The sequence below is a fragment of the Anolis carolinensis genome, chromosome 6 (genome assembly GCF_035594765.1).
Source record: "Anolis carolinensis isolate JA03-04 chromosome 6, rAnoCar3.1.pri, whole genome shotgun sequence".
NCBI lineage: Eukaryota > Metazoa > Chordata > Lepidosauria > Squamata > Dactyloidae > Anolis > Anolis carolinensis.
Window position 1 is genome coordinate 3,386,921 of NC_085846.1, and position 27,432 is coordinate 3,414,352.

A 27,432-nucleotide genomic window follows, 5' to 3' on the forward strand; every position below is an offset into this window, starting at 1 on the left:
GACAAAGGCCATTCAGGCCAAGATCGAAAAATCAGCTGATGACCCAAAATGCAGACTCAGCAAGGAAACCGATGAAACCATTGATCATCTCCTCAGCTGCTGTAAGAAAATCGCACAGACAGACTACAAACAGAGGCACAACTTTGTGGCCCAAATGATTCATTGGAACTTATGCCTCAAGTCCCACCTCCCAGCAGCAAAGAACTGGTGGGATCACAAACCTGCAAAAGTATTGGAAAATGAGCACACAAAGATACTGTGGGACTTCCGAATCCAGACTGACAAAGTTCTGGAACACAACACACCAGACATCACAGTTGTGGAAAAGAACAAGGTTTGGATCATTGATGTTGCCATCCCAGGTGACAGTCGCATAGATGAAAAACAACAGGAAAAACTCAGCCGCTATCAGGACCTCAAGATTGAACTGCAAAGACTCTGGCAGAAACCAGTGCAGGTGGTCCCGGTGGTGATGGGCACACTGGGTGCCATACCAAAAGATCTCAGCCGGCATTTGGAAACAATAGACATTGACAAAATTACGATCTGCCAGCTGCAAAAGGCCACCCTACTGGGATCTGCACGCATCATCCGAAAATACATCACACAGTCCTAAACGCTTGGGAAGTGTTTGACTTGGGATTTTGTGATATGAAATCCAGCATATCTATCTTGTTTGCTGTGTCATAATAAAATAATAATAATAATAATAACAACAACAACATCCAAAAACACATCACATAGTCCTAAACGCTTGGGAAGTGTTCGGCTTGTGATTTTGTGATACGAACTCCAGCATATACATCTCGTTTGCTGTGTCATACTATGTTGTTGTGTCAATAATAATAAACATACAGTATAGACAGATACAGAGGCATTTAACATTTTTTTCCAGCTTCATGATTCCGGCCACAGGGGGAGCTATTGCTTCACCGTCCACTAGTGGCTGTACTTCCTCATTCTTTTCCTTGTGTTTTGCTGGCAGTTTTATGATGTTGTAAATTAGTTAAATTAGCCTCCCGCATAAAGCGTACCTAAATTTCCCTACTTGACAGATGCAACTGTCTTTCGGGGCTGCATAGGTCAACAGCAAGCCGGGCTATTTAATGGTCGGGGGCTTAACCCGACCTGGGCTTCGAACTCATGACCTCTCGGTCAGTAGTGATTTATTGCAGCTGGTTACTAGCCAGCTGCGCCACAGCCCGGCCTATATACATCAATAATACATCACACAGTCCTAAGCGCTTGGAAAGTGTTCAACTTGTGATTTTGTGATACGAAATCCAGCATAGACATCTTGTTTGCTGCATCCTACTCTGTCTTTGTGTCAATAATAATAATAAGGAGAAGAACCATTTGGCACCACTTTAACTGCCATGTCTGAATGCGATGGAATGATGGGAGTTGTAGTTTGGTGAGGCACTTTTTGGGCAGAAGAGGCAAAAGACTTTGTCAAACTGTACAACTCTATCGTTCGGCCGCAGCAATTAAAGTGATGCCACTGCTTCTACAGAGAGGTTGCAAAGGGATTTAAAGTACACCAAGTCCCAGTATCCCCATAGCTAGTATGTTGCAAACCTTTGGAATATATATATATATATATATATATATATATATATATATATATATATGGACTGGCTTCCAGAGTCTGGCAGTCATTTTGGTCAACTGGTGTCCGAAAAAAGGAACTTTTGCCAGCTTTGCTGACCTTCCCTCTATGAATGGGGTCAGCGACCTAGGGGTCAGTTTGATGGAGGGAGGAGCAGAGCAGAAGCCGAGGAAGAAGAAGAAGAAGAAGAAGAGGCCGGAGCCGGACTCAGGGCAGCTTGGGAGCCAAGGCTGGTCTCCTCCAGAGTCAGTAAGTTTGGGGTCAGAAGCATTTGGGAAAGGGGTTGGACTAGATGGCCTTTGGGGGTTCCTTCCTACTCTTGCATTCGGACTATGGTAAGAGTCCAAATGCAAGTGTCTCCTTCTCTGGAGGTTTTGTAAGTGCCATATCACTGGGAATCAGGGATCAAAGTGGTATCATCAAACTGTGTTAATGCGACAGTGTAGATGCTCCCGAGGAATGGGCCGGAGGAGTGGGGCGAAAGAGGGATCTGTGGGGCAGCCAGGCCTCATTTCTCTCCGACCTCCGGCCCCAAGGAAGGTAATATTTAACCAGCAAGGAGACAAGGCCTGGAATGCTGTTCGTGGGAGAATAACAACCCTCGAGTCCCCGCGGGGAGATGGTGGCGGGGTATAAATAAAGTATTATTATTATTATTATTATTATTATTATTATTATTATTATTATTATTGTGCAAAGGAATGCGAGACCCACCATCCCCTTGCAGAAATGGGGTTGGACTGGATGGCCTTTGGGTGCCCCAACCAACTCTAGGATTCAGGAAAGTCATGCTGGACCTTTTCAGCAGAGTCCGGATGGCCCTCTGTTGGGATGGCTTCGATTGTGTCTCCACAGAATAGGGTTGGACTGGATGGCCTTTGGGTGCCCCAACTCTAGGATTCAGGAAAGTCATGCTGGACCTTTTCAGCAGAGTCCGGATGGCCCTCTGTTGGGATGGCTTCGATTGTGTCTCCACAGAATAGGGTTGGACTGGATGGCCTTTGGGTGCCCCAACCAACTCTAGGATTCAGGAAAGTCATGCTGGACTTTTTCAGCAGAGTCTGGATGGCCCTCTGTTGGGATGGCTTCGATTGTGTCTCCACAGAACGGGGTTGGACTGGATGGCCTTTGGGTGCCCCTACCAACTCCAGGATTCAGGAAAGTCATGCTGGACTTTTTAAGCAGAGTCCGTATGGCCCTCTGTTGGGATGGCTTCGATTGTGTCTCCACAGAACAGGGTTGGACTGGATGGCCTTTGGGTGCCCCAATTCTAGGATTCAGGAAAGTCATGCTGGGCTTTTTAAGCAGAGTCTGGATGGCTCTCTGTTGGGATGGCTTTGATTGTGTCTCCGCAGAACAGGGTTGGACTGGATGGCCTTTGGGTGCCCCTTCCAACTCTAAGTCTCTCTCCAGCAATAATTGTGTCAAAATTTGTCAAAAACCCTAGCATGACTTGGGTGGTGTGCCCCTTTGAGAGAAAAACCCATAATTTTGCAATATGTATAGTTTAAATAACAAAAATGTATAATTGTAATATATAACTGTAATTTAATAAATCAAAAACTATTTACTATCATTATTTCCATGTACAACAATCTATGGTACTTCTTGCAGTTTAAGTTTCACAAAGTTTCCACACTGTTTTCTCTCTATTCTAGTTTCAATATAGTCATGAATAATGAATAATATAATACAGTTGAGTCTCACTTATCCAAGCTAAACGGGCCGGCAGAAGCTTGGATAAGCAAATATCTTGGATAATAAGGAGGGATTATGGAAAAGCTTATTAAACATCAAATTAGGTTATGATTTTACAAATTAAGCACCAAAACATCATGTTATACAACAAATTTGACAGAAAACATAGTTCAATACGCAGTAATGTTATGTTGTAATTACTGTATTTACAAATTTAGCACCAAAATATCACGATATATTGAAAACACTGACTGCAAAAATGCGTTAGATAATCCAGAACGTTGGATAAGCGAGTGTTGGATAAGTGAGACTCTACTGTACTACCATTATTTCCATGTACAACAATCTATGGTACTTCCTGCATTTTAAGCTTCACAAAGTTTGCACATTGTTTTCTCTCTATTCTAGTTTCAATATAGTCATGAATAATGAATAATATAATAATAATATAATATAATAGTAATAATATACTATAATATTATACTACTATATAATAATAAAATAGTAATAATATGATATTATACTACAATAATAATAGAATAATATTAGAATGATATAATTATAATATAATATAATGATATAAAATATATTAATAGGATAATATAATAATAGGATATAATAATAATCTAGCTATATATATAAAAGGGTAATGAAATTTCAGCCTAGGACAAAACAACAAAACTACACATCTCAGAAACACTAAACTTGGCAGCACAACCCCTCATCCATGCCTCTATGTTCATACAACAAAAAGCTCCAGCTATTCCAGAACACAGCCAGGCTTTGAGACTGCAAGGCTATTCATTGCTATTCCACCTGGCCAACAAAGGATTCCCATAAGCCACAGCAACACGTGGCCGGGCAAAGCTAGTATATATATATATATATATATATATATATATATATATATAAACTAGCTGTACCCGGCCATGCGTTGCTGTGGCAAAGTGGTGGTGGTATTGGTTAAAAATCGTTGTGTAATTTTTATTTGACGTTATTTGCAATGTTTTATTAATTTTATTGTAAGTTATGTTTTTATTTATTATATTTTATTATTTTCTTGTATTATTTTTAGTTATTTTCTGTTATTATAGTATTTTATTGTATTAATTTTTAGTGTTTTTTATTGGGTTGCTAGGAGACCAAGTTGGAGGAGCTTAGCCTTCTAACTGGCAGCAATTGGATAAAAGCAATTATTCCTCTCTCTCTAATTAGGACCTTATTTTTCTTTTCTTTTTGTTGTATCAACCTAGAGGCGTGGATGATGGGTTGTGTTGTCAAATTTCAAGGTTCGGGGGCCTGTAGTTTTGTTGTTTTGTGGGTCGCCGTGATGCCATCACTCTTTTATATATATAGATGTAATGTTCATTTGTAGGATGGAGTAAACAAAAAAACAACTGGATGAAACGAAACCAACTTTGGCCACAAAACACTTAACAACCCAAGAGGTGACCACCGCGTTTCAGCAAAAATGGCTAGACGTGTCAATGCTGACACGCGTGTCATAGGTTCGCCATCACTGTGTTAGATGTTCCTCAGAGCCAATGTTGTCAGGGTTGGAGGCCTGCAGGCACTGATAAGAACCCAAGGGGCCCGAGTCCCTGATAACTGTGTCGTGCCCGTCACGTCTCACACCACAAGACGTGAGTGACACTTGCTCCTCATACAGGGCGGACCCTTGAAGGCGGACCCTTGAAGGCACCATGGACTTCTGGAGAGCGGAGAAGACAACACAACTTGGGGTAAGCCAAGGGTGGAAAAAGGTGGTTGGGTGGATGATGGGCTCTTCATTCTGAGGATGGGCTCTGTCTTTAATGTCTTCACTCTAGAAGACCAAGAGGCCACCACGGAGGTCCTACACCATTTACAGAAACCCGGCTGAAGCTGAAGGAGATCCCGACGGGCTGCAGATGAAGGTGGTGGAGACCGAGGAGACCTTGGGAAACGCTGGGGAGAAGCCCACGGACGGAGTGACCCGTTGCCCGTGGTGGACAGAGAGGTGGAAGGTGGTGGTCAGCATCATCCTGGTGGTCCTCTTCGTCTTTGTTGTGGGTGAGCATTGACCGCATTGACCTTCCTCCTGAAGCATCAGTGTTGACCAGATCTGGGTCAACTTGGACCTTCTTTTCAGGTGTTTTGGACTCCAACTCCCACCATTCCTCACAGCCTCAGGCCCTTTCCTTTTGCCCCTCGGCCGCTTAAGCGGCCGAGGGGCAAAAGGAAGGGGCCTGAGGCTGTGAGGAATGGTGGGAGTTGGAGTCCAAAACACCTGGAGAACCCAACTTGGTCCAACTTGATGGCATCTCCCCAGGCTTCCTTCTGGGCTACGTCTCCAACCGAGGCTCCTCCTGCCCTTCGCCCGGAGACCTCCTGGTCATGCCCAACGACGAGAGCCCCTTCGAGGCCGCCGACAAGGCCCCCGGACCCCCCACGTACTGGGCCGAACTCCGGGAGATGTTCCAGAAGTACCTCAACGAGGAGAAGATCGACGGGACCATCCGGTGAGGAGTGAGTCTCCCCTAGATAGGTCACCAAACTATACAGGGACAGAGTCTACAGTGAGGGTCCATTGAAGACTGAGGTTTGGAAAAATTCACTTGGATTCACCCTTGATAGCATACTTACAGTTCGGACTAAAACCCGGAGCGGACTGTATTGCCCCAGTGGAATAACCGCTCCGAGTTTCGGTCCAAACTATAAAAAGCTACTTGGTCTCTCACAGTCACTCATGTGGAGAGACAGATCAGGCTCTCAAATAGCTTCTTTAAAGTTCAGACTACAACCCAGAGCGGATTGTATTGCCCCAGTGGCATATTCGTCCCTGATAGCTTCCTTACAGTTTGGACTAAAACCTGGACCGGATTGTATTGCCCCTCTGGAATATCCACTCTGAGTTTCGGTCCAAACTATTAAAAACTACTTGGTCTCTCACAGTCACTCATGTGGAGAGACAGATCAGGCTCTCAAATAGCTTCTTTAAAGTTCAGACTAAAACCCGGAGCGGATTATATTGCCCTCAGTGGGATATCCACTCCGGGCTGCAGTCTGAACTTTAAAACTATTTCCAATGTGTTGGGGCCACTTGGGTGGAGAGAGAGATCAGACTCTCAGATATATTATTTAAAGTTTAGACTAAAACCTTTTTTAGGGTCTGGAAAAAGTCACTTGGATTCTTCCTGATAGTGTACTTACAGTTCGGACGAAAACCCAGAGCGGATTGTATTGCCCCAGTGGAGTATCTGCTCCAAGTTTTGGTCCAAACTATAAAAAGCTACTTGGTCTCTCACAGTCACTCATGTGGAGAGACAGATCAGGCTCTCAAATCGGTTCTTTAAAGTTCAGACTAAAACCCGGAGTGGATTATATTGCCCTCGGTGGGATATCCACTCCGGGCTGCAGTCCAAATTTTAAAGCTATTTCCAATGTGTTGGGACCACTTGGGTGGATAAAGAGATCAGACTCTCAGATAGATTATTTAAAGTTTAGACTAAAACCTTTTTAGGGTCTGAGAAAGAGTCACTTGGATTCACCCTGATAAGTTGCTTACAGTTCGGACTAAAAGCCGGAGCGGATTGTGTTGCCCCAGTGGAGTATCCGCTCCAAGTTTCGGTCCAAACTGTAAAAAGCTACTTGGTCTATCACAGTCACTCATGTGGAGAGACAGATCAGGCTCTCAAATAGCTTCATTAAAGTTCGTACTAAAACCCGGAGCGGATTGTATTGCCCCAGTGGAATAACCGCTCCGAGTTTCGGTCCAAACTATAAAAAGCTACTTGGTCTCTCACAGTCACTCATGTGGAGAGACAGATCAGGCTCTCAAATAACTTCTGTAAAATTCAGACTAAAACCCAGAGCGGATTATATTGTCCTAATAGAATATCCACTCCGGGCTGCAGTCCGAACTTTAAAAATGCTATTCCCAATGTGTTGGGGCCACTTGGGTGGATAGAGAGATCAGACTCTCAGATTATTTAAAGTTTAGACTAAAATCTTTTTAGGGTCTGAGAAAAAGTCACTTGGATTCACCCTGATAAGTTGCTTACAGTTCGGACTAAAACCCAGAGTGGATTGTATTGCCCCAGTGGAGTATCCGCCCGAATTTCAGTCCAAACTGTAAAGAAAAACTACTTGGTCTCTCACAGTCACTCATGTGGAGAGACTGATCAGGCTCTCAAATAGCTTCTTTAAAGTTCGGACTAAAACCCGGAGCGGATTGTATTGCCCTCAGTGGGATATCCACTCCGGGCTGCAGTCCGAACTTTAAAGCAATTCCCAATGTGTTGGGGCCACTTGGGTGGAGAGAGAGAGATCAGACTCTCAGGTAGATTATATAAAGTTCAGACTAAAACCCGGAGTGGAATCTATTGTCGCAGTGAGATATCCGTTCCAGGTTTCAGTCCAAACTTTAAAAGAGCTATTCAATCAGATAATCTAGATACAGTAGAGTCTCACTTATCCAACATAAACGGGCCAGCAGAACGTTGGATAAGCAAATACGTTGGATAATAAGGAGGGATTAAGAAAAAGCCTATTAAACATCAAATTAGGTTATGATTTTACAAATTAGGCACCCAAACATCATGTTATACAACAAATTTGACAGAAAAAGTAGTTAAATACAAAATAATGCTATGTAGTAATTACTGTATTTACGAATTTAGCACCAAAATATTACGATTTATCATAAACATCGACTACAAAAATGCGTTGGATAATCCAGAACGTTGGATAAGCGAGTGTTGGATAAGTGAGACTCTACTGTAATTGTTTTGAATTACATATCTGGTGGTGTACATCAGTGTGTTAGAGCAGCTCGGGTGGTTTGACATATCAGACTCTCAGCTTCTTTACAGTTCAGACTAAAACCTGGAACGGATTGTGTTGCCCCAGTGGGATATCCACTCCAGGTTTCAGTCCTAATTGTAATAAGCTATGCCCATTGTGTTAGGGCCACTTGGGTGGATAGAAAGATCAGACTCTCAGATAGATCATTTAAAGTTCAGACTAAAACCCGGAGTGGGTTGTATTGTGCCAGTGAGATATCCACTCTGGCCTCCAATCCAAACTTTTAAAAATGCTAATCCCAATGGATTGGGGCCACCTGGGTGACTAGATAGATCAGACTCTCAGATAGATTATTTAAAGTTCAGACTAAAACCCGGAGCGGATTTTATTACCCCTGTGGCATATCCGCTCTGGGCTCCAGTCCAAACTTTAGAACTGTTCTTCCCAATGTGTTGGGGCCACTTGGGTGGATAGAGAGATCAGACTCTTGAAAAGTGACTTCACAGTTCGGACTAAAACCCGGAACGGATGTGGTGCCAAACCAATAGGGAGATGCAAAGGAGCCCTGGGTGAGGGAAGGTCTCCATCTCCATGCCCTTAATTAATGGCAATTCCTCTTCCTGCCCCCCAGGAAAATGAGCGAAGCCCCCCACCCGCCCGGCTCGTCTCGCCTGGACGTCCTCTCCCGCCAAGTCCTGGACGCCTTTGCCTCTTACGGCCTGGACCACAGCTGGACTGATAGCCATTACGTGGGCCTCCAAGGCCCCAACTGGTGAGTGGTCAACCAAGGTGTGGGCGGACCGGACATTGGGTCAGGGGTCCTGAAAGTCCCTCTGCATCGTAAGTACCTCTGCATCCCTCTGCATTGTGTCCATTTTTGACAGGCGGCAACCAAATTTCCTGCACCGCGTGGATGCCAATGGGGCCGTTCTGGAGAAGCTGCCCCTCGGGGACCCCCAGGTCTACTGCCCCTACAGCGCCTCCGGGATCGTCACGGTAAAGTCCCATCATCCCCCTGAGTTGGAATGCAAAATAGAGATTGGGGGTTGCAATTCCATCTCCGGCCACTAGATGGGGACAGAGCTATGCACAAGGAAATAATAAAAATAAAATAATAATAATAATAATAATAATAATAATAATAATAATAGTAATGCTGCAATATTAATACAATTACATAAAAGGAGAATAAATTAAACTAGAGAGCAGATTATCTAGCACAATAATTATTATGCACTCTGTAAATTCCTCCATGAGCTGGAACATATAATGAGTTGCAATTCTGTCTCTGGTCACTAGATGGAGACATTGTGATGCACAAGATTTGGAATACTGTAATAATAATAATAATCCCCCCTGTAGGTGCTTAAATGCTTGGGAAGTGTTCGACTTGTGATTTTGTGATACGAAATCCAGGATATCTATGTTGTTTGCTGTGTCATACAATGTCCTTGTGTCAATAATAATAATAATAATAATAATAATAATAATAATAATAATGCAATATTAATATAGTTACATCAAAGGAGAATAAATTAAACTAGAAAGCAGATAATCTATCTAGCACAATAATTATTATGCACTCTGTAAATTCCTCCATGAGCTGGAAGATATAGATTTATTCATATATAATGAGTTACAATTCTGTCTCTGGTCACTAGATGGAGACATTGTGATGCACAGGATTTGGAATATTGTATTAAGGGTGGTGGCGCAGTGTGTTAAAGCACTGAGGTGCTGAACTTGCAGACTGAAAGGTCCCAGGTTCAAATCCCGGAAGTGGAATGAGCACCCGCTGTTAGCCCCAGCTCCTGCCAACCTAGCAGTTTGAAAACATGCAAATGTGAGTAGATCAATAGGTACCGCTCCAGCGGGAAGGTAACGGCGCTCCATGCAGTCATGCCGGCCATATGACCTTGGAGGTGTCTACGGACAATGCCGGCTCTTCAGCTTAGAAATGGAGATGAGCACCAATCCCCAGAGTCAGTCACGACTGGACTTAATGTCAGGTGAAAACCTTTACCTTACTTAGTAAGGGAAAAGAAAAGAATTAAAACTAATCAATTCTAAATCACGACTACAGTATATTAAATGTGTTATGGTTTTTGTATTATGTAGTGAAATGTTTAATTCATTGTTGCTATGTAAGTGTATGTATTCGCTCCGGTAAGCATTCCAGCAATCAAGTGGTTAATTGCAGCGAGTCCTGATTTATGGCTAGAAGGGCAAAGCACCAAGTCTTCCATTTGTGCTACATGGCCGGAAGATATGTCATAGACTGTGGAATGTGGGATGTGCTTAGAGTGTACTGATAACAGACACAAAGAAACTCCATGCTTTGTTCTTGCCAAAGCAAGATGTGTCCGAGTAGCTTGAGTAGTACCTTGTAGATATCTGTAAATAAAGATCTATTGCTGCTGGGATCAGCACATAAGATCGACTATGCTGTCGTGTTTGTTAGTACCGCTTGGTAGTCACTAAGTGGTCTAACGGATGAGCAGGAGAGGTGAGGCCTGACTCATACATCATTCAGGACAACCGGATTCCTCACAAAATGCACAGGAGCCCTGGTTAGTTTTGAATGTGGCAACCCTACACGAAGTCCACTTTCTCTGTCCGCAGGGCAACCTGGTTTATGCAAACTACGGGCGCCAAAAGGACTTTGCTGTCCTGAAGCAGCGTGGGGTCGACCCCCAGGGTCATCTGGTCATTGTCCGAGTCGGGAAGATCAGCTATGCAGAAAAGGTGAGTTTGGCCACCTTATCTATCATTACAATCCAAAAAAGTACATTTTTTTTCAAGCTTCGTACTTTTAAGGTTTGAAATGTTATGCTGCAAGGCCACCTCTGTCCACAAGGTGGCGAGATGGCACAGCAATTTAATCTGCCTGTCAAAAAAGATGGCTGCCTTAAAGGGGATGCGAAAAAGAATTCCGTTTAGAGTAACTGGGGAAAATAATTACCAAAATGGGACCAGGGAGTCAAGGCAGTTGATTTATTTGTGTTTTAGGATTATTTTAAAGGGGGGATTCAGTGTTCTGGGTGGTTTTTCCCCCAAGGTGGCCAATGCAGAGGCTGCGCAAGCCGGAGGTGTCCTTATTTACCCGGACCCCTTTGATGTCTTGCAAGACCCCCGCAAATTGGGACTGCCCCCAAACATAAGCATTTATGGACACGTGAGTATGGGGTCTCGGGTGGAATTTGGGGAGGGGGAAGGACGTTGCATTGGCAGACCCAGCGGAATGGTGGGCAATGGGAGGCCTCTCTTGGTGCCCCCAAAGGAGAATAATAATAATAATAATACCTTTAATAATAATACTGTAATAATAATAATAATAATAATAATAATAATAATAATAATAATAGATGTCCTTGCAGGTCCACATGGGTGCCGGGGACCCCTACAGCCCAGGCTTCCCGTCCTTCAACCACACGCAGTTCCCTCCGGTCCAGTCCTCGGGGCTCCCCAAAATCCCCGCTCACCCCATCAGCGCTGAAGTGGCCGCACGACTGCTCAGGTGAGTGTGAGTGGATGATGGTTTAGTTTACTCTTTCAGCCAAGCAAGAACCATCTAGGCACTATTTCCCTTGGAGCATTGGGGTGGATGATGGGATAGGATACCTTTTCGTCCAACCAGACACCTCCCAGGTGAGAGGCGTGCTTTTTCCTTGGTTCATGGGGTGGCTGATGGGATAGGTTACCCTTTTTTCAAGCAGACTCCTTCCAAATAAGTTTTCTGTGCGTTGGAGTGGATGGTGGGATATGATACCCTTTTTCAAGCACTTTTCAAATACAATTTTCTTTGCATTGGAGTGGATAATGGGATATCTGATGTCCCGTCCCTCGAGGTTTTTATTCTGATCCCTTTCTCACCCAGAGTTTTAATTTTTAATCTAGTTTTTAAATGTAGTGTTCATGCGGCCCGCTCTTGTTATATTGCTGTTTTGATCTTATGTTGTACTGTTTATTTTATGTAATGTATTATGTAATTGTATTATGTTATGGTTATATTGTATTGTCTTGGGCATGGCCCCATGTAAGCCGCCCCGAGTCCCCATTGGGGAGATGGTGGCGGGGTATAAATAAAGTATTATTATTATTATTATTATTATTATTATTATTATTATATGTTACTCTTTCCACCAATCGAACACCTTCCAAATACGTTTCCTGTGCATTGGAGTGGATGATGGGATAGGTTACTCTTTTCTTCAAGAGGACACCTTCCAAATACAGTTTTCTTTACATGAGGGCTGATGATGGGACACTTTATGTGGAGCATTGGGGTGTATGATGGGATAGGTTACCTTTTCCTCAAGCAGACACCTTCCAAATACAGTTTTCTGTGCATTGGAGTGGATGATGGGATATGATACACTTTTTCAAGCACTTTCCAAATACAATTTTCTTTGCATTGGAGTGAATAATGGGATACGTTATTCTTTCCGCCAATTGAATACCTTCCAAATAGTCTTCTGTGCATTGGAGTGGATGATGGGATAGATTACCCTTTTCTTCAAGCAGACACTTTCCAAATACAGTTTTATGTGGAACATTGGGATGGATGATGGGATAGGTTCCCCTTTCCTTCAAGCAGACACTTTCCAAATCCAGTTTTCTATGCATTGAGGTGGATGATGGGATAGATTACCCTTTAAGTAGACACCTCCCAAATACAGTTTTCTGTGCATTTAAGTGGATGATGGGATAGGATGCCCTTTTTTCAAGCAAATCTCTTCCAAATGCAGTTTTCTGTGCATTTAAGTGGATGATGGGATAGGATGCCTTTTTTCAAGTAAACCTCTTCCAAATGCAGTTTTCTGTGCATTTAAGTGGATGATGGGATAGGCTACCCTTTCCGTCAATTTGACACCTTCTAAAGCGAGAGGCACCATTTCCCTTGGAGCGCTGGGGTGGATGATGGGATAGGATATCCTTTCATCCAACCTGGGTGCCTTCCAGGAATATTGTTGTGGATGATGGGATAGATTTTTGTTTCTTGGAATACACCATCTTATCGCCGGCACCTTTCTCTCTGCAGGCCCCTGAGTGGCCCCCCGGCCCCCCAGGCCTGGAAGGGCCGGATACCCAGCATCCCCTACCAACTGGGTCCGGCGGAACCGGGTTTCCTTCTGAAGCTGGGGGTCCAGAACGTCAAGAGGTCCGTCATGATCAACAACATTTTTGGGTGCATCGAAGGCCGCTTTGAGCCGGGTAAGTGGCATTGCTCTAGAGTCCAGACATGAGCAAGCTTGGGCCCTCCAGGTGTTTTGGACTGCAACTCCCACCATTCCTAACAGCCTCAGGGCCCTTCCTTTTGCCCCTCAGCCGCTTAAGCGGCTGAGGGGCAAAAGGAAAGGGCCTGAGGCTGTTAGGAATGGAGGGAGTTGCAGTCCAAAACACCATGGTTTACACCAGGAAATATAATCCGATAATGGGACACACTTTACAAATGTCCATGGGAGTTGCAGTCCAAAACTGCTTAAGCGGCTGAGGGGCAAAAGGAAAGGGCCTGAGGCTGTTAGGAATGCTGGGAGTTGGAGTCCAAAACACTTGGAGGGCCCAAGCTTGCCCAGGCCTGTACTCGGGGTTTCCTGCTCTCCGTGCTTTATCTCTTTCCCTATAGATCTCTATGTCATTGTGGGTGCTCAGCGGGATTCCCTGGGTCCGGGGGCCGCCCGGTCTGGAGTGGGCACAGCCATTTTGCTGGAACTGGCCCGTACGTTCACCGCCATGGTGAGGAATGGTAAGCTGATACAAGAAGAACCATGCCAACGTTGAAAAAAAAATCAAAAAATTATAATGTGGCAGTCAAAAAAGATGGCCGCCTTAAAGGGGATGGGTATTAATAATCCATTTATAGGGGAATGGTTCAATTAGCACCTGATTGGAAAAGAAAATGCTGTGGGTGAATCACCAACATTGGAAAAAATAAAAAATTGGAATGTGGCAGTCAAAAAAGATGGCTCCCTTAAAGGGGATGGGTATTAATCATCCATTTTACAGTGGAACGGTTCAATTAACACCTGATTGGAAAAGAAAATGCGGTGGATGAATCACCAACATTGAAAAAAATAAAAAAAAGAATGTGGCAGTCAAAAAAGATGGCTGCCTTAAAGGGGATGGGTATTAATGTTCCATTTACAGGGGAATGGTTCGATTAGCACCTGACTGGAAAAGAAAATACTGTGAGCAAATCACCAACATTGAAAAAAAATTAAAAAATTAGAATGTTGCAGTCAAAAATATGGCTGCCTTAAAGGGGATGGATATTAATATTCCATGTACAGGAGAACAATTCAATTAGTACTTGATTGGAAGAAGAAATGCTACAGTGAATCACAAACATTGAAAAAATTCCAAAATTTATAATGTGGCAGTCAAAAAAGATGGCCATCTTAAAGGGGATGGTAATTAATAATCCATTTACAGGGGAACGGTTCGATTAACACCTGATTGGAAAAGAAAATGCTGTGGGTAAATTACCAACATTGAAAAAAATTAAAATGTGGCAGTCAAAAAAGATGGCTGCCTTAAAGGGGATGGGTATTAATCATCCATTTTACAGGGGAATGGTTCAATTAGCACCTGACTGGAAAAGAAAATACTGTGAGCAAATCACCAACATTGAAAAAAAATTAAAAAATTAGAATGTTGCAGTCAAAAAAGATGGCTGCCTTAAAGGGGATGGATATTAATATTCCATGTACAGGAGAACAATTCAATTAGTACTTGATTGGAAGAACAAATGCTACAGTGAATCACGAACATTTGAAAAGTTCCATAATTTATAATGCGGCAGTCAAAAAAGATGACCACCTTAAAGGGGATGGGTATTAATCATCCATTTACAGGGGAACGGTTCAATTAGCACCTGACTGGAAAAGCAAATACTGTGGTGATTCACCAATATTGAAAAAAAATCCAAAATTTAGAATGTGGCAGTCAAAAAAGATGGCTGCCTTAAAGGGGATGGGTATTAGTATTCTATTTACATGGGAACAGTTCAATTAGCACATGATTGGAGGAGCAAATGCTGCAGCAAATCACCAACACTGGAAAAATTCCATAATTTATATTTTGGCAGTCATAAAAGATGGCTGCCTTAAAGGGGATGGGTATTAATATTCCATTTACAGAGGGAAAGCACAATTAGCAATTGATTAGAAGAGCAAATGCTCTGATGAATCACCAATATTGAAAAGAAATCCAAAATTTGGAACGTGGCAGTCGAAAAAGATGGTTGCCTTAAAGGGGATGGGTATTAGTATTCTATTTATAGAGGAAAAGCTCAATTAGCACTGGATTGGAGGTGTAAATCATATTGGTAATTCATACTAACTTTGAAAAAGAAACCAACATTGGAAAGTGGCTGTAAAAAAAAGATGGCCACCTTAAAGGGATGGGCATGAATTTGCTTTTTACAGGGGAATGGCTCAATCATAATTTGATTGAAGGTGTAAATGGTGTGGGTGACTCACACCACCATTGAAAAACAGCCCAGAAATATAATTTGGCAGTCAAAAAAGATGGCCGTCTTAAAGGGGATGTGCATAAATGTACCATTTGGAGAAAAATTAGTCAATTAAATCTTGATTTGAGATGCAAGTAGGAGGTATGTGTTAGCAAATGATTTATTATAAGTTTGCCAATTAACTTTGGGAAACGATGGGGCTCATTTTGTTTCCAATTGTATAGGATTCCAGCTACGGCGGAGCTTGCTTTTCGTCAGTTGGGATGCAGGGGATTTTGGGAGTGTGGGCTCCACCGAATGGCTTGAGGTGAGCAGAATCAGGATTCTGAGAGTTGTGGTCCTGAACATGGAATTTTCCTAAATGCAAAGTGTGGCACGAATATCCTACAATTAGGTATTTGATGCATTAAGGATCACGGATCACGGTCAGAAAGCAGAAATGGTTGAAATGTGGAACCCAGTTGTTTTGAGGTCTGTCATTCCTAGTGGCAGAAAAAGTCAAAATCGATGTGATAGTAATGAACAATGACACTCATCCCCAATTTGTTTTGCATTGTTGTTGTTATTGTTGCTATTGTTGTTGTACATATTATTATTATTATTATTATTATTATTATTATTATTATTATGCAGGGATATCTCACAATGTTGCACCTGAAAGCAGCCGCATACATCAGTCTGGATAATGCTGTTTTGGGTGAGTAGAGAACCTGGGATTTGTAGTTTGTGGAAGCACTCTTTGGCCTTATAGAACTACAACTCCCATGATCCCATAGCATTGAGCCAGGGCATGTTAAAGTGGAATCAAACTGGATTAATTTTGCAATGGAGACACACCTTCAATCCTGTTTACTTTCTCGTTCCAGGAGATGACAAATTCTTCGCAAAGACCAGCCCGGCTTTGATCGGTCTCATTGAAAGCATCATCAAGCAGGTGGGTTATGGGAGTTGTAGTCCAAAAAGAGCACATTTTTAAAGGCCGAAAAGCGGAATTCCTAAAGCTTATGGGTCCAGGAGGGTTTGGTAGTCAGATTCCATATCAAAATAAATGTTCAAAAGTCCAATTCCTGGCTTGTTTTCTATAGGTCGATAGTCCGAACCGCAGCGGGCAAAGCATCTTTGAGCAGATGACCGAATCAGGCCGGCGTTGGGAGAATGAAGTGTAATTATTGCAATTAATATTTTTGTATTTATTTATTTATTATATAAGAGCTCAGAATATAAGTGTAAAAGCAGGCAGAAAGACTGAGATTTTGATATTAATGTTTTGGCATTTTCTTTTTCTATGGATATGCCACTAAAATAAAGGAAAATTAAATGAGATGTCCATGTGGCTGTAAAAAAATATGGCCGCCTTAAAGGGAATGGGCACCAATATACCATACTTCAAAGGTACGGGCAGCAATACACCATACTTGATGTCCATGATTTAGGGTTTAACTTTCTATGGATGTACCATTGTAATGAAAGAGTATGGAATTTTAATGTGGCTGTAAAAAAAGATGGCCGCCTTAAAGGGAACGGGCACAATATACCATATTTCAAGGGTATGGGCATCAATTTGCCATACTTCATATTCATGCTTTGGAGTTTCACTTTCTACATATAACTGTACTACTATAATGTAATATAATGAGAGTGGGATTTCAATGTGGCTGTAAAAAAAGATGTCCGCCTTAAAGGGAATGGGCACCAATATACCATATTTCAAGGGTATGAGCATCAATACACCATACTTGATATCCATGATTTAGGGTTTCATTTTCTATGGATGGACCACTATAATGTAAGATAATATGATTATGGAATTTCAATGTGGCTGTAAAAAAAGATGTCCGCCTTAAAGGGAATGGGCACCAATATACCATACTTCAAGGTTATGGGCATCAATACACCATACTTGATATCCATGATTTAGGGTTTCATTTTCTACGGATGGTGTGTGGAATTTCAATGTGGCTGTAAGAAAAGATGGCCACCTTAAAGGGAATGGCACTAATATCCCATATATCACGTGTACAGGCATCAATACGCCATGAGTATGATTTATCCACGATTCAGGGGTTCACTTTCCACTGTAATTAAAGATGTGTGGAATTTCTATGTGGCTGTAAAAAAAGATGGCTGCTTTAAAGGGAATGGGCACCAATATACCATACTTCAAGGGTATGGGCATCAACATGCCATACTTGATATCCATGATTTAGGGTTTAACTTTCTATGGATGTACCACTGTCATGAAAGATTATGGAATTTTAATGTGGCTGTAAAAAAAGATGGCTGTCTTAAAGGGAATGGGTACCAATATACCATACTTCAAGGTTATGGGCATCAATATACCATACTTGATATCCATGATTTAAGGTTTCACTTTCCACTGTAATCAAAGATGTGTGGAATTTCTATGTGGCTGTAAAAAGAGATGGCCGCCTTAAAGGGAATGGGCATAAATACAACATAATTCCAAATTTGTCGTAGTTGTGTGCCTGGAGGTACTTTCCAGCCTATGATAACCATAAAGTGAACTTGTCATTAGGTTTTCTTGGCAATATTTGTGGGCTCTTCGTATTAGATTCCTATTAATTTTCCTTAATTTCCCCATTTTTCTTCTCCTTGGGTCAGGATCCAGCCCATTCCTATGGACAGCAGTGCCTTTGCCTTCACCTCTTTTGGGGGTGTCCCTGCGGTGGAGTTCTCCTTCGCCGAGGTGAGAATCCCCCTTTCTCACAATTTGGGGTAAGAAATAGGGACTACACCAGTGGTTCCCAAACTTATTTGGCCTGCCGCCCCCTTTCCGGAAAAAATAAGACTCAGCCCTGGAAAGGGGGCGTGGCTTAGAGGGGTGGGCGTGGCTCCTGCCTAAGAGGGCGGGGCTGAGCCTCTTCCCTAGTCCAAGATGCAGGGCTGGGAGGGAGGTGGGCGGGGCCACAAATGGGCGGCCAGGACTGGGATGGGCGGAGTTACGAGCTCTGAGGCAGGGCTGAGCTTCTATCCCTGTCCTGCGGCGCCTGCCAGGATACAGGGGGCGGGGCTAGAGGAGGGGGCGGGGCCTCTAAACCTGTGTTCTAACAAGCGTCTCAGGAGGTATACAGAGGCTCTTGGGAAGAGGCCCCGCCCCCACCCCTAGTCCCGCCCTTTAGTCCTGAAAGGCCTCACAGGAGAGGTATAGAGGCTCAGCCCTGTCTCAGGCTCTTGGAAGAAGGCCCCGTCCCTTCCTGGCTCCGCCCTCTGTGTCCCAACAAGTGCCTCAGGAGAGGTATAGATTCTCAGCCCTGTCTTGGGCTCTCGGGAAGAAACCACGCCCACTCCTCTAGCTCCACCCCCGGTGGTCTAACACGTGCCTCAGGTGCTCAGCCCTGTCTCTTGCACTTGGGAAGAGGCCCCGCCCCCACCCCTAGCCTCAGAGGCTCAGCCCTGTCTCAGGCTCTTGGGAAGAAGCCCCGCCCCCGCCCCTAGCCCCGCCCTTTAGTCCTAAAAGGCCTCTCAGGAGAGGTATAGAGGCTCAGCCCTGTCTCGGGCTCTTGGAAGGAGGCCCCGCCCCTGCCCCTAGCCCCGCCCTTTAGTCCTAAAAGGCCTCTCAGGAGAGGGATAGAGGCTCAGCCCTGTCTCGGGCTCTTGGGAAGAGGCCCCACCCTCACCCCTAGCCCCGCCCTTTAGTCCTAAAAGGCCTCTCAGGAGAGGTATAGAGGCTCAGCCCTGTCTCGGGCTCTTGGAAGAAGGCCCCGCCCCTTCCTGGCTCCGCCCTCTGTGTCCCAACAAGTGCCTCAGGAGAGGTATAGATTCTCAGCCCTGTCTTGGGCTCTCGGGAAGAAACCACGCCCACTCCTCTAGCTCCACCCCCGGTGGTCTAACAGGCGCCTCAGGTGCTCAGCCCTGTCTCTGGCACTTGGGAAGAGGCCCCGCCCCCACCCCTAGCCCCGCCCTTTAGTCCTAAAAGGCCTCTCAGGAGAGGTATAGAGGCTCAGCCCTGTCTCGGGCTCTTGGAAGGAGGCCCCGCCCCCGCCCCTAGCCCCGCCCTTTAGTCCTAAAAGGCCTCTCAGGAGAGGGATAGAGGCTCAGCCCTGTCTCGGGCTCTTGGAAGGAGGCCCCGCCCCTGCCCCTAGCCCCGCCCTTTAGTCCTAAAAGGCCTCTCAGGAGAGGGATAGAGGCTCAGCCCTGTCTCGGGCTCTTGGAAGGAGGCCCCGCCCCTGCCCCTAGCCCCGCCCTTTAGTCCTAAAAGGCCTCTCAGGAGAGGGATAGAGGCTCAGCCCTGTCTCGGGCTCTTGGGAAGAGGCCCCACCCTCACCCCTAGCCCCGCCCTTTAGTCCTAAAAGGCCTCTCAGGAGAGGGATAGAGGCTCAGCCCTGTCTCGGGCTCTTGGAAGGAGGCCCCGCCCACTCCTCTAGCTCCGCCCCCTGTGTCTCCTAACAGGCGCCACAGGTGCTCAGCCCTGTCTCTGGCACTGGGGAAGAGGCCCCGCCCCTCCTCTGGCCCTGCCCCCGTGTCCTAATAGGTGCCATCACGGCCCCCCTGGATCGGTCCAGCGCCCACCAGGGGGTGGTACCACCCACTTTGGGAATCACTGGTCTATACTGTGGAATGAATGCAGTTTGACACCACTTGAGCTGCCACAGCTCAATGCAATGGGATCCAGGGAGGTGTAGTTTGGTGAGACCCCAGTGCACTTGGGTACTGAAGCTTAAAGACTTGTCATGGGGGTTCAAGTGGTGTCAAAGTGTATTAACTCTGCAGTGTAGACGCCCCCTTAGCTGAAGCTCCCCGGACTGTTCTGCAGGACTCCCGGCCGTACCCGTTCCTCCACACGATGCTGGACACCTACGACAACCTCAACCGGGCGCTCTATGGGCGCCTCCCGGCTGTGGCCAAGACCGTGGCCGAAGTGGTGGGCCACCTGCTGATCAAGATGACCCACGACCACCTTCTGCCCCTGGACTACTGGTGCTATGGGGACGTCCTCCTCCAGCACATCGGGCGCTTCAACGAGTACAGCCCCCAGCTGAAGGTAAGTTGTAGTTCAGCCTCATCCACAGAGCACTTAACCCAACCAACAATGGATCTGGACCAAACTTGGCACACAGACCTAACATGGACAACTGTGTATACAAGCAGGGTTTGGGGGTGATTGTCCTTGGATCTGGGAGTTGTAGTTGTCCCACATCAAGAAAGTACTGAACCCAGCTGATGTCGGATCTGGACCAAACTTGACACATGGATGCAACATGGCCAACTGTGCATACAGGTGGGGTTTGGGGTGATTGTCCTTGGATCTGGGAGTTGTAGTTCTCCTGAATCAAGAGAGCATTGAACCCAGCCGGTGTCGGATCTGGACCAAACTTGGCACACAGACCCAACATGGCCAACTGTGCATACAGGTGGGGTTTGGGGTGATTGTCCTTGGATCTGGGAGTTGTAGTTGTCCCACATCAAGAAAGTACTGAACCCAGCTGATGTCGAATCTGGACCAAACTTGACACATGGATGCAACATGGCCAACTGTGCATACAGGTGGGGTTTGGGGTGATTGTCCTTGGATCTGGGAGTTGTAGTTGTCCCACATCAAGAAAGTACTGAACCCAGCTGATGTCGGATCTGGACCAAACTTGACACATGGATGCAACATGGCCAACTGTGCATACAGGTGGGGTTTGGGGTGATTGTCCTTGGATCTGGGAGTTGTAGTTCTCCTGCATCAAGAGAGCATTGAACCCAGCCAATGTCGGATCTGGACCAAACTTGGAACACAGACCCAATATGGCCAACTTTTAATACTGGTGGGGTTTCGGGTGACTGGCCCACGATTTTGGGAATTACAGTTCACCCACATCCTTATGCATTTTCTAATGGGAGCATAATAAAAAAAAAACAACAGGAACGAATGGGATTTTCTAAGAAATAGAGCCATAAATTACCAAATGGATACTGTATTACCTAACACCCTAACAACAACAACACCAATAATAATAATAATAATAATAATAATAATAATAATAATAATAATAATAATAATAATAGTGACACAGCAAACAAGATAGATATGCTGGATTTCGTATCACAAAATCACAAGTCAAACACTTCCCAAGTGTCTAGAACTGTGTGATGTATTTTCAGATGATGTGCGCAGATCCCCGTCGGGTGGCCTTTTGCAGTTGGCAGATCGTAATTTTGTCAATGTCTATTGTTTCCAAATGCCGGCTGAGATCTTTTGGCACAGCACCCAGTGTGCCCATCACCACCGGGACCACCTGCACTGGTTTCTGCCAGAGTCTTTGAAGTTCAATCTTGAGGTCCTGAGAGCGGCTGAGTTTTCCCTGTTGTTTTTCGTCAATGCGACTGTCACCTGGGAGGCCAACATCAATGATCCAAACCTTGTTCTTTTCCACAACTGTGATGTCTGGTGTGTGTGTTCCAGAACTTTGTCAGTCTGGATTCGGAAGTCCCACAGTATCTTTGCATGTTCATTTTCCAATACTTTTGCAGATTTGTGATCCCACCAGTTCTTTGCTGCTGGGAGGTGGTACTTGAGGCATAAGTTCCAATGAATCCTTTGGGCCACGTAGTTGTGCCTCTGTTTGTAGTCTATCTGTGCAATTTTCTTACAGCAGCTGAGGATAGGATCCATGGTTTCGTTGGTTTCCTTGCACAGTCTGCATTTTGGGTCATCAGCTGATTTTTCAATCTTGGCCTGAATTGCCTTTGTCCTGATGTCTTGCTCCTGGGCTGCAAGGATCAGGCCTTCTGTCTCCTTCTTCAGGGTCCCATTCGTGAGCCAGAGCCAGATCTTCTCTTTATCAGCTTTTCCTTCAATTTTGTCAAGGAACTTTCCATGCAATGTTTTGTTGTGCCAGCTGTCAGCTCTAGTTTGTAGTGTGGCTTTCTTGTACTGGTTTTTTGTCTGCTGTGCTTTGAGGAGTTTCTGATTTTTTTCTAGCGGCTGAGTTTTTCCTGTTGTTTTTCTTCAATGCGACTGTCACCTGGGATGGCGACATCAATGATCCAAACCTTGTTCTTTTCCACAACTGTGATGTCTGGTGTGTTGTGTTCCAGAACTTTGTCAGTCTGGATTCGGAAGTCCCACAGAATCTTTGCGTGCTCAATCTCCAATACTTTTGCAGGTTTGTGATCCCACCAGTTTGCTGTGTCATAATAAAAAAAAAAAAATAATAATAATAATAATAATAATAATAATAATAATTCACACAGCCCTAACACTTAGGAAGTGTTTGACTCGTGATTTTGTGATATGAAATCCAGCATAAAGATCTCGTTGCTGTGTCATACTCTGTCTTTGTGTGAATAATAATAATAATAATAATAATAATAATAATAATAATAATAATAATAGACATTGACAAAATTACGATCTGCCAGCTGCAAAAGGCCACCCTGCTGGGATCTGCGCGCATCATCCGAAAATACATCACAGAGTCCTAGACACTTGGGAAGAGTTTGACTTGTGATTTTGTGATATGAAATCCAGCATGTCTATCTTGTTTGCTGTGTCATAATAAAAAATATATATAATAGATGCCATCCCATTTTCTCCACCAGGGGGTGCATTGGTGAGTCCCAGACGTGTCCTGTATTGCAATACTGCCCCCTAGTGTCAACTCCTCCAGCTGCAGCCTTGAATGCTTTTGGCTTTAGGGACAACCCAATGGTTCCTCAACCTGCCCCATACTTTGCTCTTCTGATTCATCCTGTCCTGTCTGACCACCTTGGCCTGCCCTCCAAGACCTCCGCCTGACCTTCTCCCTTTGCCTCCCCAGAGCCGTGGGCTGACCCTGCAGTGGATGTACTCGGCTCGGGGAGACTACACGCGGGCGGCGGAGAAGCTACGGAAGGACATCTACAGCTCCGAGGAATACAACGAGCGGCTCCTGCGCATGTACAACGTCCGCATCATGCGGGTGAGGGCTCCCATGGGGTGCTAGGGCCAAAAGGGTGCCCCAAAGGCCATCCAGTCCATCCCACTATTGCCACAAAGAAAAGCGCCACACTGTTGGGTCACGTTCCCTGGCTTCCCTTGCTGATTTGGACCCAAATTCCAAGCCAGGTGTGCCCGTCCCTTACGGTCGCACCTCAGGTTAAAGACACCAGACTATACACCCAAAGTAGTCTTTTGTAGTTTGTTAGGGAGTAAGGAAAACATAGTTCATAAAAGGCAAAAGTTCAGTTCCAAAAGATATTTGCAAAAACAAGGCTGTAAGAACCAATCCATGGAAACATTAGGCATGAAACAAGCTCCTTAAAACAAAGCCAAAGTCCCAGAAACCAGGATACATCCAGGCTACAAGATAATACAGGAAAGCAGACTTGGTTCTTGATTCAAGCAAGGAAATTGCACTGACAAAGATTTTCCTCTCAGCAGAATGTTTTTATAGCATAACATGAAGGCATTTCTTTGCCCTTTGCCCTCCCTCTTATTTGCTATTCTGAGACTTCTGCGCAACCCCCTGAATGGCAACCCCCTGTGAAAACAGATAATGGTATCTGTTTTTATGAATTATTGTTTTGTACATTATTTTATATGAATTGTTGTTTTGTACATTGTTATTAAGGCATTGAATTTTTGCCTATTTATTGTAAGCCGCCTTGAGTCCCCTCGGGGAGAAAGGTAGGGTAAAAGTGATGTAAATAAATAAAATTCCAAACAACTAGCCCAATCGAGAGAAGCGGCCTCACCGCTTTCAAGGCCACAGGGCTCGTTAGTGTTATCAAACTGAGGCTGGGAGCTATTCTCCCTTTCTGCTTCTTGCACCTGAAAACCATCATCAGTAACAACATCATTTATTCCCGTGGGAAAGCCTCCCTGCTCCTCGTCTCCCACAGCAGGAACACCCTGCACCTGAATCCCATAATTCCCATCAAAGTCATCTTGAAACTCATCCTGAACCTGAATCCCATCATCCTGAAACTGCATCCCAGAATCCTCATCAGAGTCACACAATGTCGGGTTCTCTTCTCCCAGTTGTGCTGTGGGTCAGTCTTCCACGAGAAAAAGCACCAAGACACACACTGGTAGATTCCAACAGGTTTTATTGTACAGAATATCAGAACCTTCTCTTTAGCCCATTTATATAGGGGCTCTCACATACCAGAGGGTCATTGAGGTTTTATGGATTGTTAGGTTCTCTTCTTCCAGTCATGCTGTGGGTCAGTCTTCCACCGGAAAAAGCACCAAGACACACACTGGTAGATTCCAACAGGTTTTATTGTACAGAATACCAGAACCTTCTATTTAGCCCATTTATATAGGGGCTCTCACATACCAGAGGGTCATTGAGGTTTTATGGATTGTTAGGTTCTCTTCTTCCAGTCATGCTGTGGGTCAGTCTTCCACCGGAAAAAGCACCAAGACACACACTGGTAGATTCCAACAGGTTTTATTGTACAGAATACCAGAACCTTCTATTTAGCCCATTTATATAGGGGCTCTCACATACCAGAGGGTCATTGAGGTTTTATGGATTGTTAGGTTCTCTTCTTCCAGTCATGCTTTGGGTCAGTCTTCCACCAGAAAAAGCACCAAGACACACGCTGGTAAATTCCAACAGGTTTTATTGTACAGAATATCAGAACCTTCTCTTTAGCCCATTTATATAGGGGCTCTCACATACCAGAGGGTCATTGAGGTTTTATGGCTGGCATCTGTTCTTTGTCAGCTGACTGGAGATGTCAAAGATTGGAGATCATGACATCCAACAGCTGAGTCACAACACTTACCTGTGTGCCCTTATCTCTTTTTACAGGTGGAGTTCTACTTCTTGTCACAATACGTAGCGGTGACGGAGACCCCCTTCCGGCACATCCTGCACGGCCGGGGACCCCACACGTTGGGGGCTCTCCTGGAGCACGTGGGGCGCTTGCGGGAGGCCCCCGAGGCCTTCAACGAGACCCTCTTCCGCCGGCAGCTGGCCCTGGTCACCTGGACGCTGCAAGGAGCCGCCAACGCCTTGAGCGGGGACGTCTGGGACATCGACAACGACTTCTGAAAGTCAGACAAGCATCCTGGAAAACCCCGAAATGTTCAATACGATGCTCCCATTTTGTATAGCAGGCATGGGCCAACTTCGGCCCTCCCTCCAGGTGTTTTGGACTTCAACTCCCACAATTCCTAACAGCCGGCAGGCTGTTAGGAATTGTGGGAGTTGAAGTCCAAAACACCTGGAGGGAGGGCCAAAGTTGGCCCATGCCTGCTATACAAGACATCATTTGTGGGTATTGCTATGCAATGGAATGACCCCTCTGCAATGGCCGTTTCCCCGTTTAATTACCCTGAATCTCCTCTCCTAATTGATCATCAGTGTCCTCTGATATTAATTGCCTCGCTATGTGAAAACGGGTTCGATTTCCCTGGCGTTTCAATTCCTTGTCCCCTCGGCTCCAATTCTTGGTTAATTATTTATCAGTGGCAGAGATCACTATAAATGGTTATAGGATGGCGACTGACCTCGTTAATGACGACCTTGTTAATTTATCAGTGGCAGAGATCACTATAAATTATTTTCTTGTACTTTGGTGTCGTTGACTTAATTGGATCCCTCCTCAACTGTATCTTATCTGTCAATTTCATTGAATCTCCGCTCAGCCATTGGAAACCCAACAGGAGACCTTGAGACAAGTCACACTCTCTCGGCCTCAAAGAGAGGCAAAAGCCCCAATGAATACGTATTTCACAGAAACCACAATGGAGAATAAGTATTTCCAAGAAAACCTATGAGTTGCCATATATGGGGGTTGAATGAAAAGTAATGCATCCACCTTCGTAACTCCTCAACAGATGGCAGTACTGGTCTACAGCAGGTATTGGCTTGTTCAGCAGACTCTCCTCTAGAATCAGTTCCATTTGGCAGAAAGCCTTAGCATTGAACGGTTGTGTTGTTAAAGTGGGAAGTATGGAACCCTGCGGAGACGGGGAAGCCTTAGCATTGAACAGTTGTGTTGTTAAAGTGCCAAGTATGGAACCCTGTGCAGACGGAGAAGCCTTAGCATTGAACGGTTGTGTTGTTAAAGTGCAAAGTATGGAACCCTGTGCAGACGGGGAAGCCTTAGCATTGAACAGTTGTGTTGTTAAAGTGCCAAGTATGGAACCCTGTGCAGACGGAGAAGCCTTAGCATTGAACGGTTGTGTTGTTAAAGTGCAAAGTATGGAACCCTGTGCAGACGGAGAAGCCTTAGCATTGAACGGTTGTGTTGTTAAAGTGCAAAGTATGGAACCCTGTGCAGACGGAGAAGCCTTAGCATTGAACGGTTGTGTTGTTAAAGTGCAAAGTATGGAACCCTGTGCAGACGGAGAAGCCTTAGCATTGAACGGTTGTGTTGTTAAAGTGTGAAGTATGGAACCCTGTGCAGACGGAGAAGCCTTAGCATTGAACGGTTGTTGTTAAAGTGCGAAGTATGGAACCCTGTGCAGACGGAGAAGCCTTAGCATTGAACGGTTGTGTTGTTAAAGTGCAAAGTATGGAACCCTGTGCAGACGGAGAAGCCTTAGCATTGAACGGTTGTGTTGTTAAAGTGCAAAGTATGGAACCCTGTGCAGACGGAGAAGCCTTAGCATTGAACGGTTGTGTTGTTAAAGTGCAAAGTATGGAACCCTGTGCAGACGGAGAAGCCTTAGCATTGAACGGTTGTGTTGTTAAAGTGTGAAGTATGGAACCCTGCACAGACGGAGAAGCCTTAGCATTGAACGGTTGTTGTTAAAGTGCGAAGTATGGAACCCTGTGCAGACGGAGAAGCCTTAGCATTGAACGGTTGTGTTGTTAAAGTGCAAAGTATGGAACCCTGCACAGACGGAGAAGCCTTAGCATTGAACGGTTGTTGTTAAAGTGCGAAGTATGGAACCCTGTGCAGACGGAGAAGCCTTAGC

The 27,432-nt window shown here is 44.9% G+C and overlaps 1 protein-coding gene across 5 annotated transcripts; it reads left to right on the plus strand.

Moving 5' to 3' along the window:
- The first annotated feature begins 1,751 nt into the window (after nt 1-1,751).
- On the plus strand, nt 1,752-25,701 carry tfr2 (transferrin receptor 2). 5 transcript variants are annotated; one of them, XM_062957449.1, is made up of 19 exons: nt 1,752-1,858; nt 4,977-5,049; nt 5,137-5,359; nt 5,619-5,808; nt 8,724-8,864; nt 8,977-9,088; nt 10,715-10,837; nt 11,151-11,267; nt 11,470-11,609; nt 13,134-13,306; nt 13,719-13,838; nt 15,791-15,873; nt 16,200-16,263; nt 16,433-16,500; nt 16,652-16,728; nt 18,189-18,273; nt 20,341-20,568; nt 23,333-23,473; nt 25,316-25,701. In XM_062957449.1, the coding sequence occupies exons 2-19, from the start codon at nt 5,011-5,013 to the stop codon at nt 25,556-25,558; spliced, it is 2,367 nt and encodes a 788-aa protein (XP_062813519.1). In that variant the 5' UTR covers nt 1,752-1,858; nt 4,977-5,010; the 3' UTR covers nt 25,559-25,701. The 5 variants fall into 5 exon arrangements, with proteins under 5 accessions (XP_062813519.1, XP_062813522.1, XP_062813523.1 ...); XM_062957452.1 differs by having other exon boundaries at nt 5,140-5,359; XM_062957453.1 differs by lacking the exon at nt 25,316-25,701 and adding an exon at nt 22,611-22,678.
- Nucleotides 25,702-27,432: the final 1,731 nt, after the last annotated feature.

Bases quoted from the DNA above. Each gene is read 5' to 3' on its own strand.
- tfr2 (XM_062957449.1), top strand. From the start codon at position 5,011: ATGGACTTCTGGAGAGCGGAGAAGACAACACAACTTGGG. The intron at 5,050-5,136 runs GTAAGCCAAGGG...TCTTCACTCTAG, and splicing joins AGAAGACAACACAACTTGGG to AAGACCAAGAGGCCACCACG. The intron at 9,089-10,714 runs GTAAAGTCCCAT...CTCTGTCCGCAG, and splicing joins GCGCCTCCGGGATCGTCACG to GGCAACCTGGTTTATGCAAA.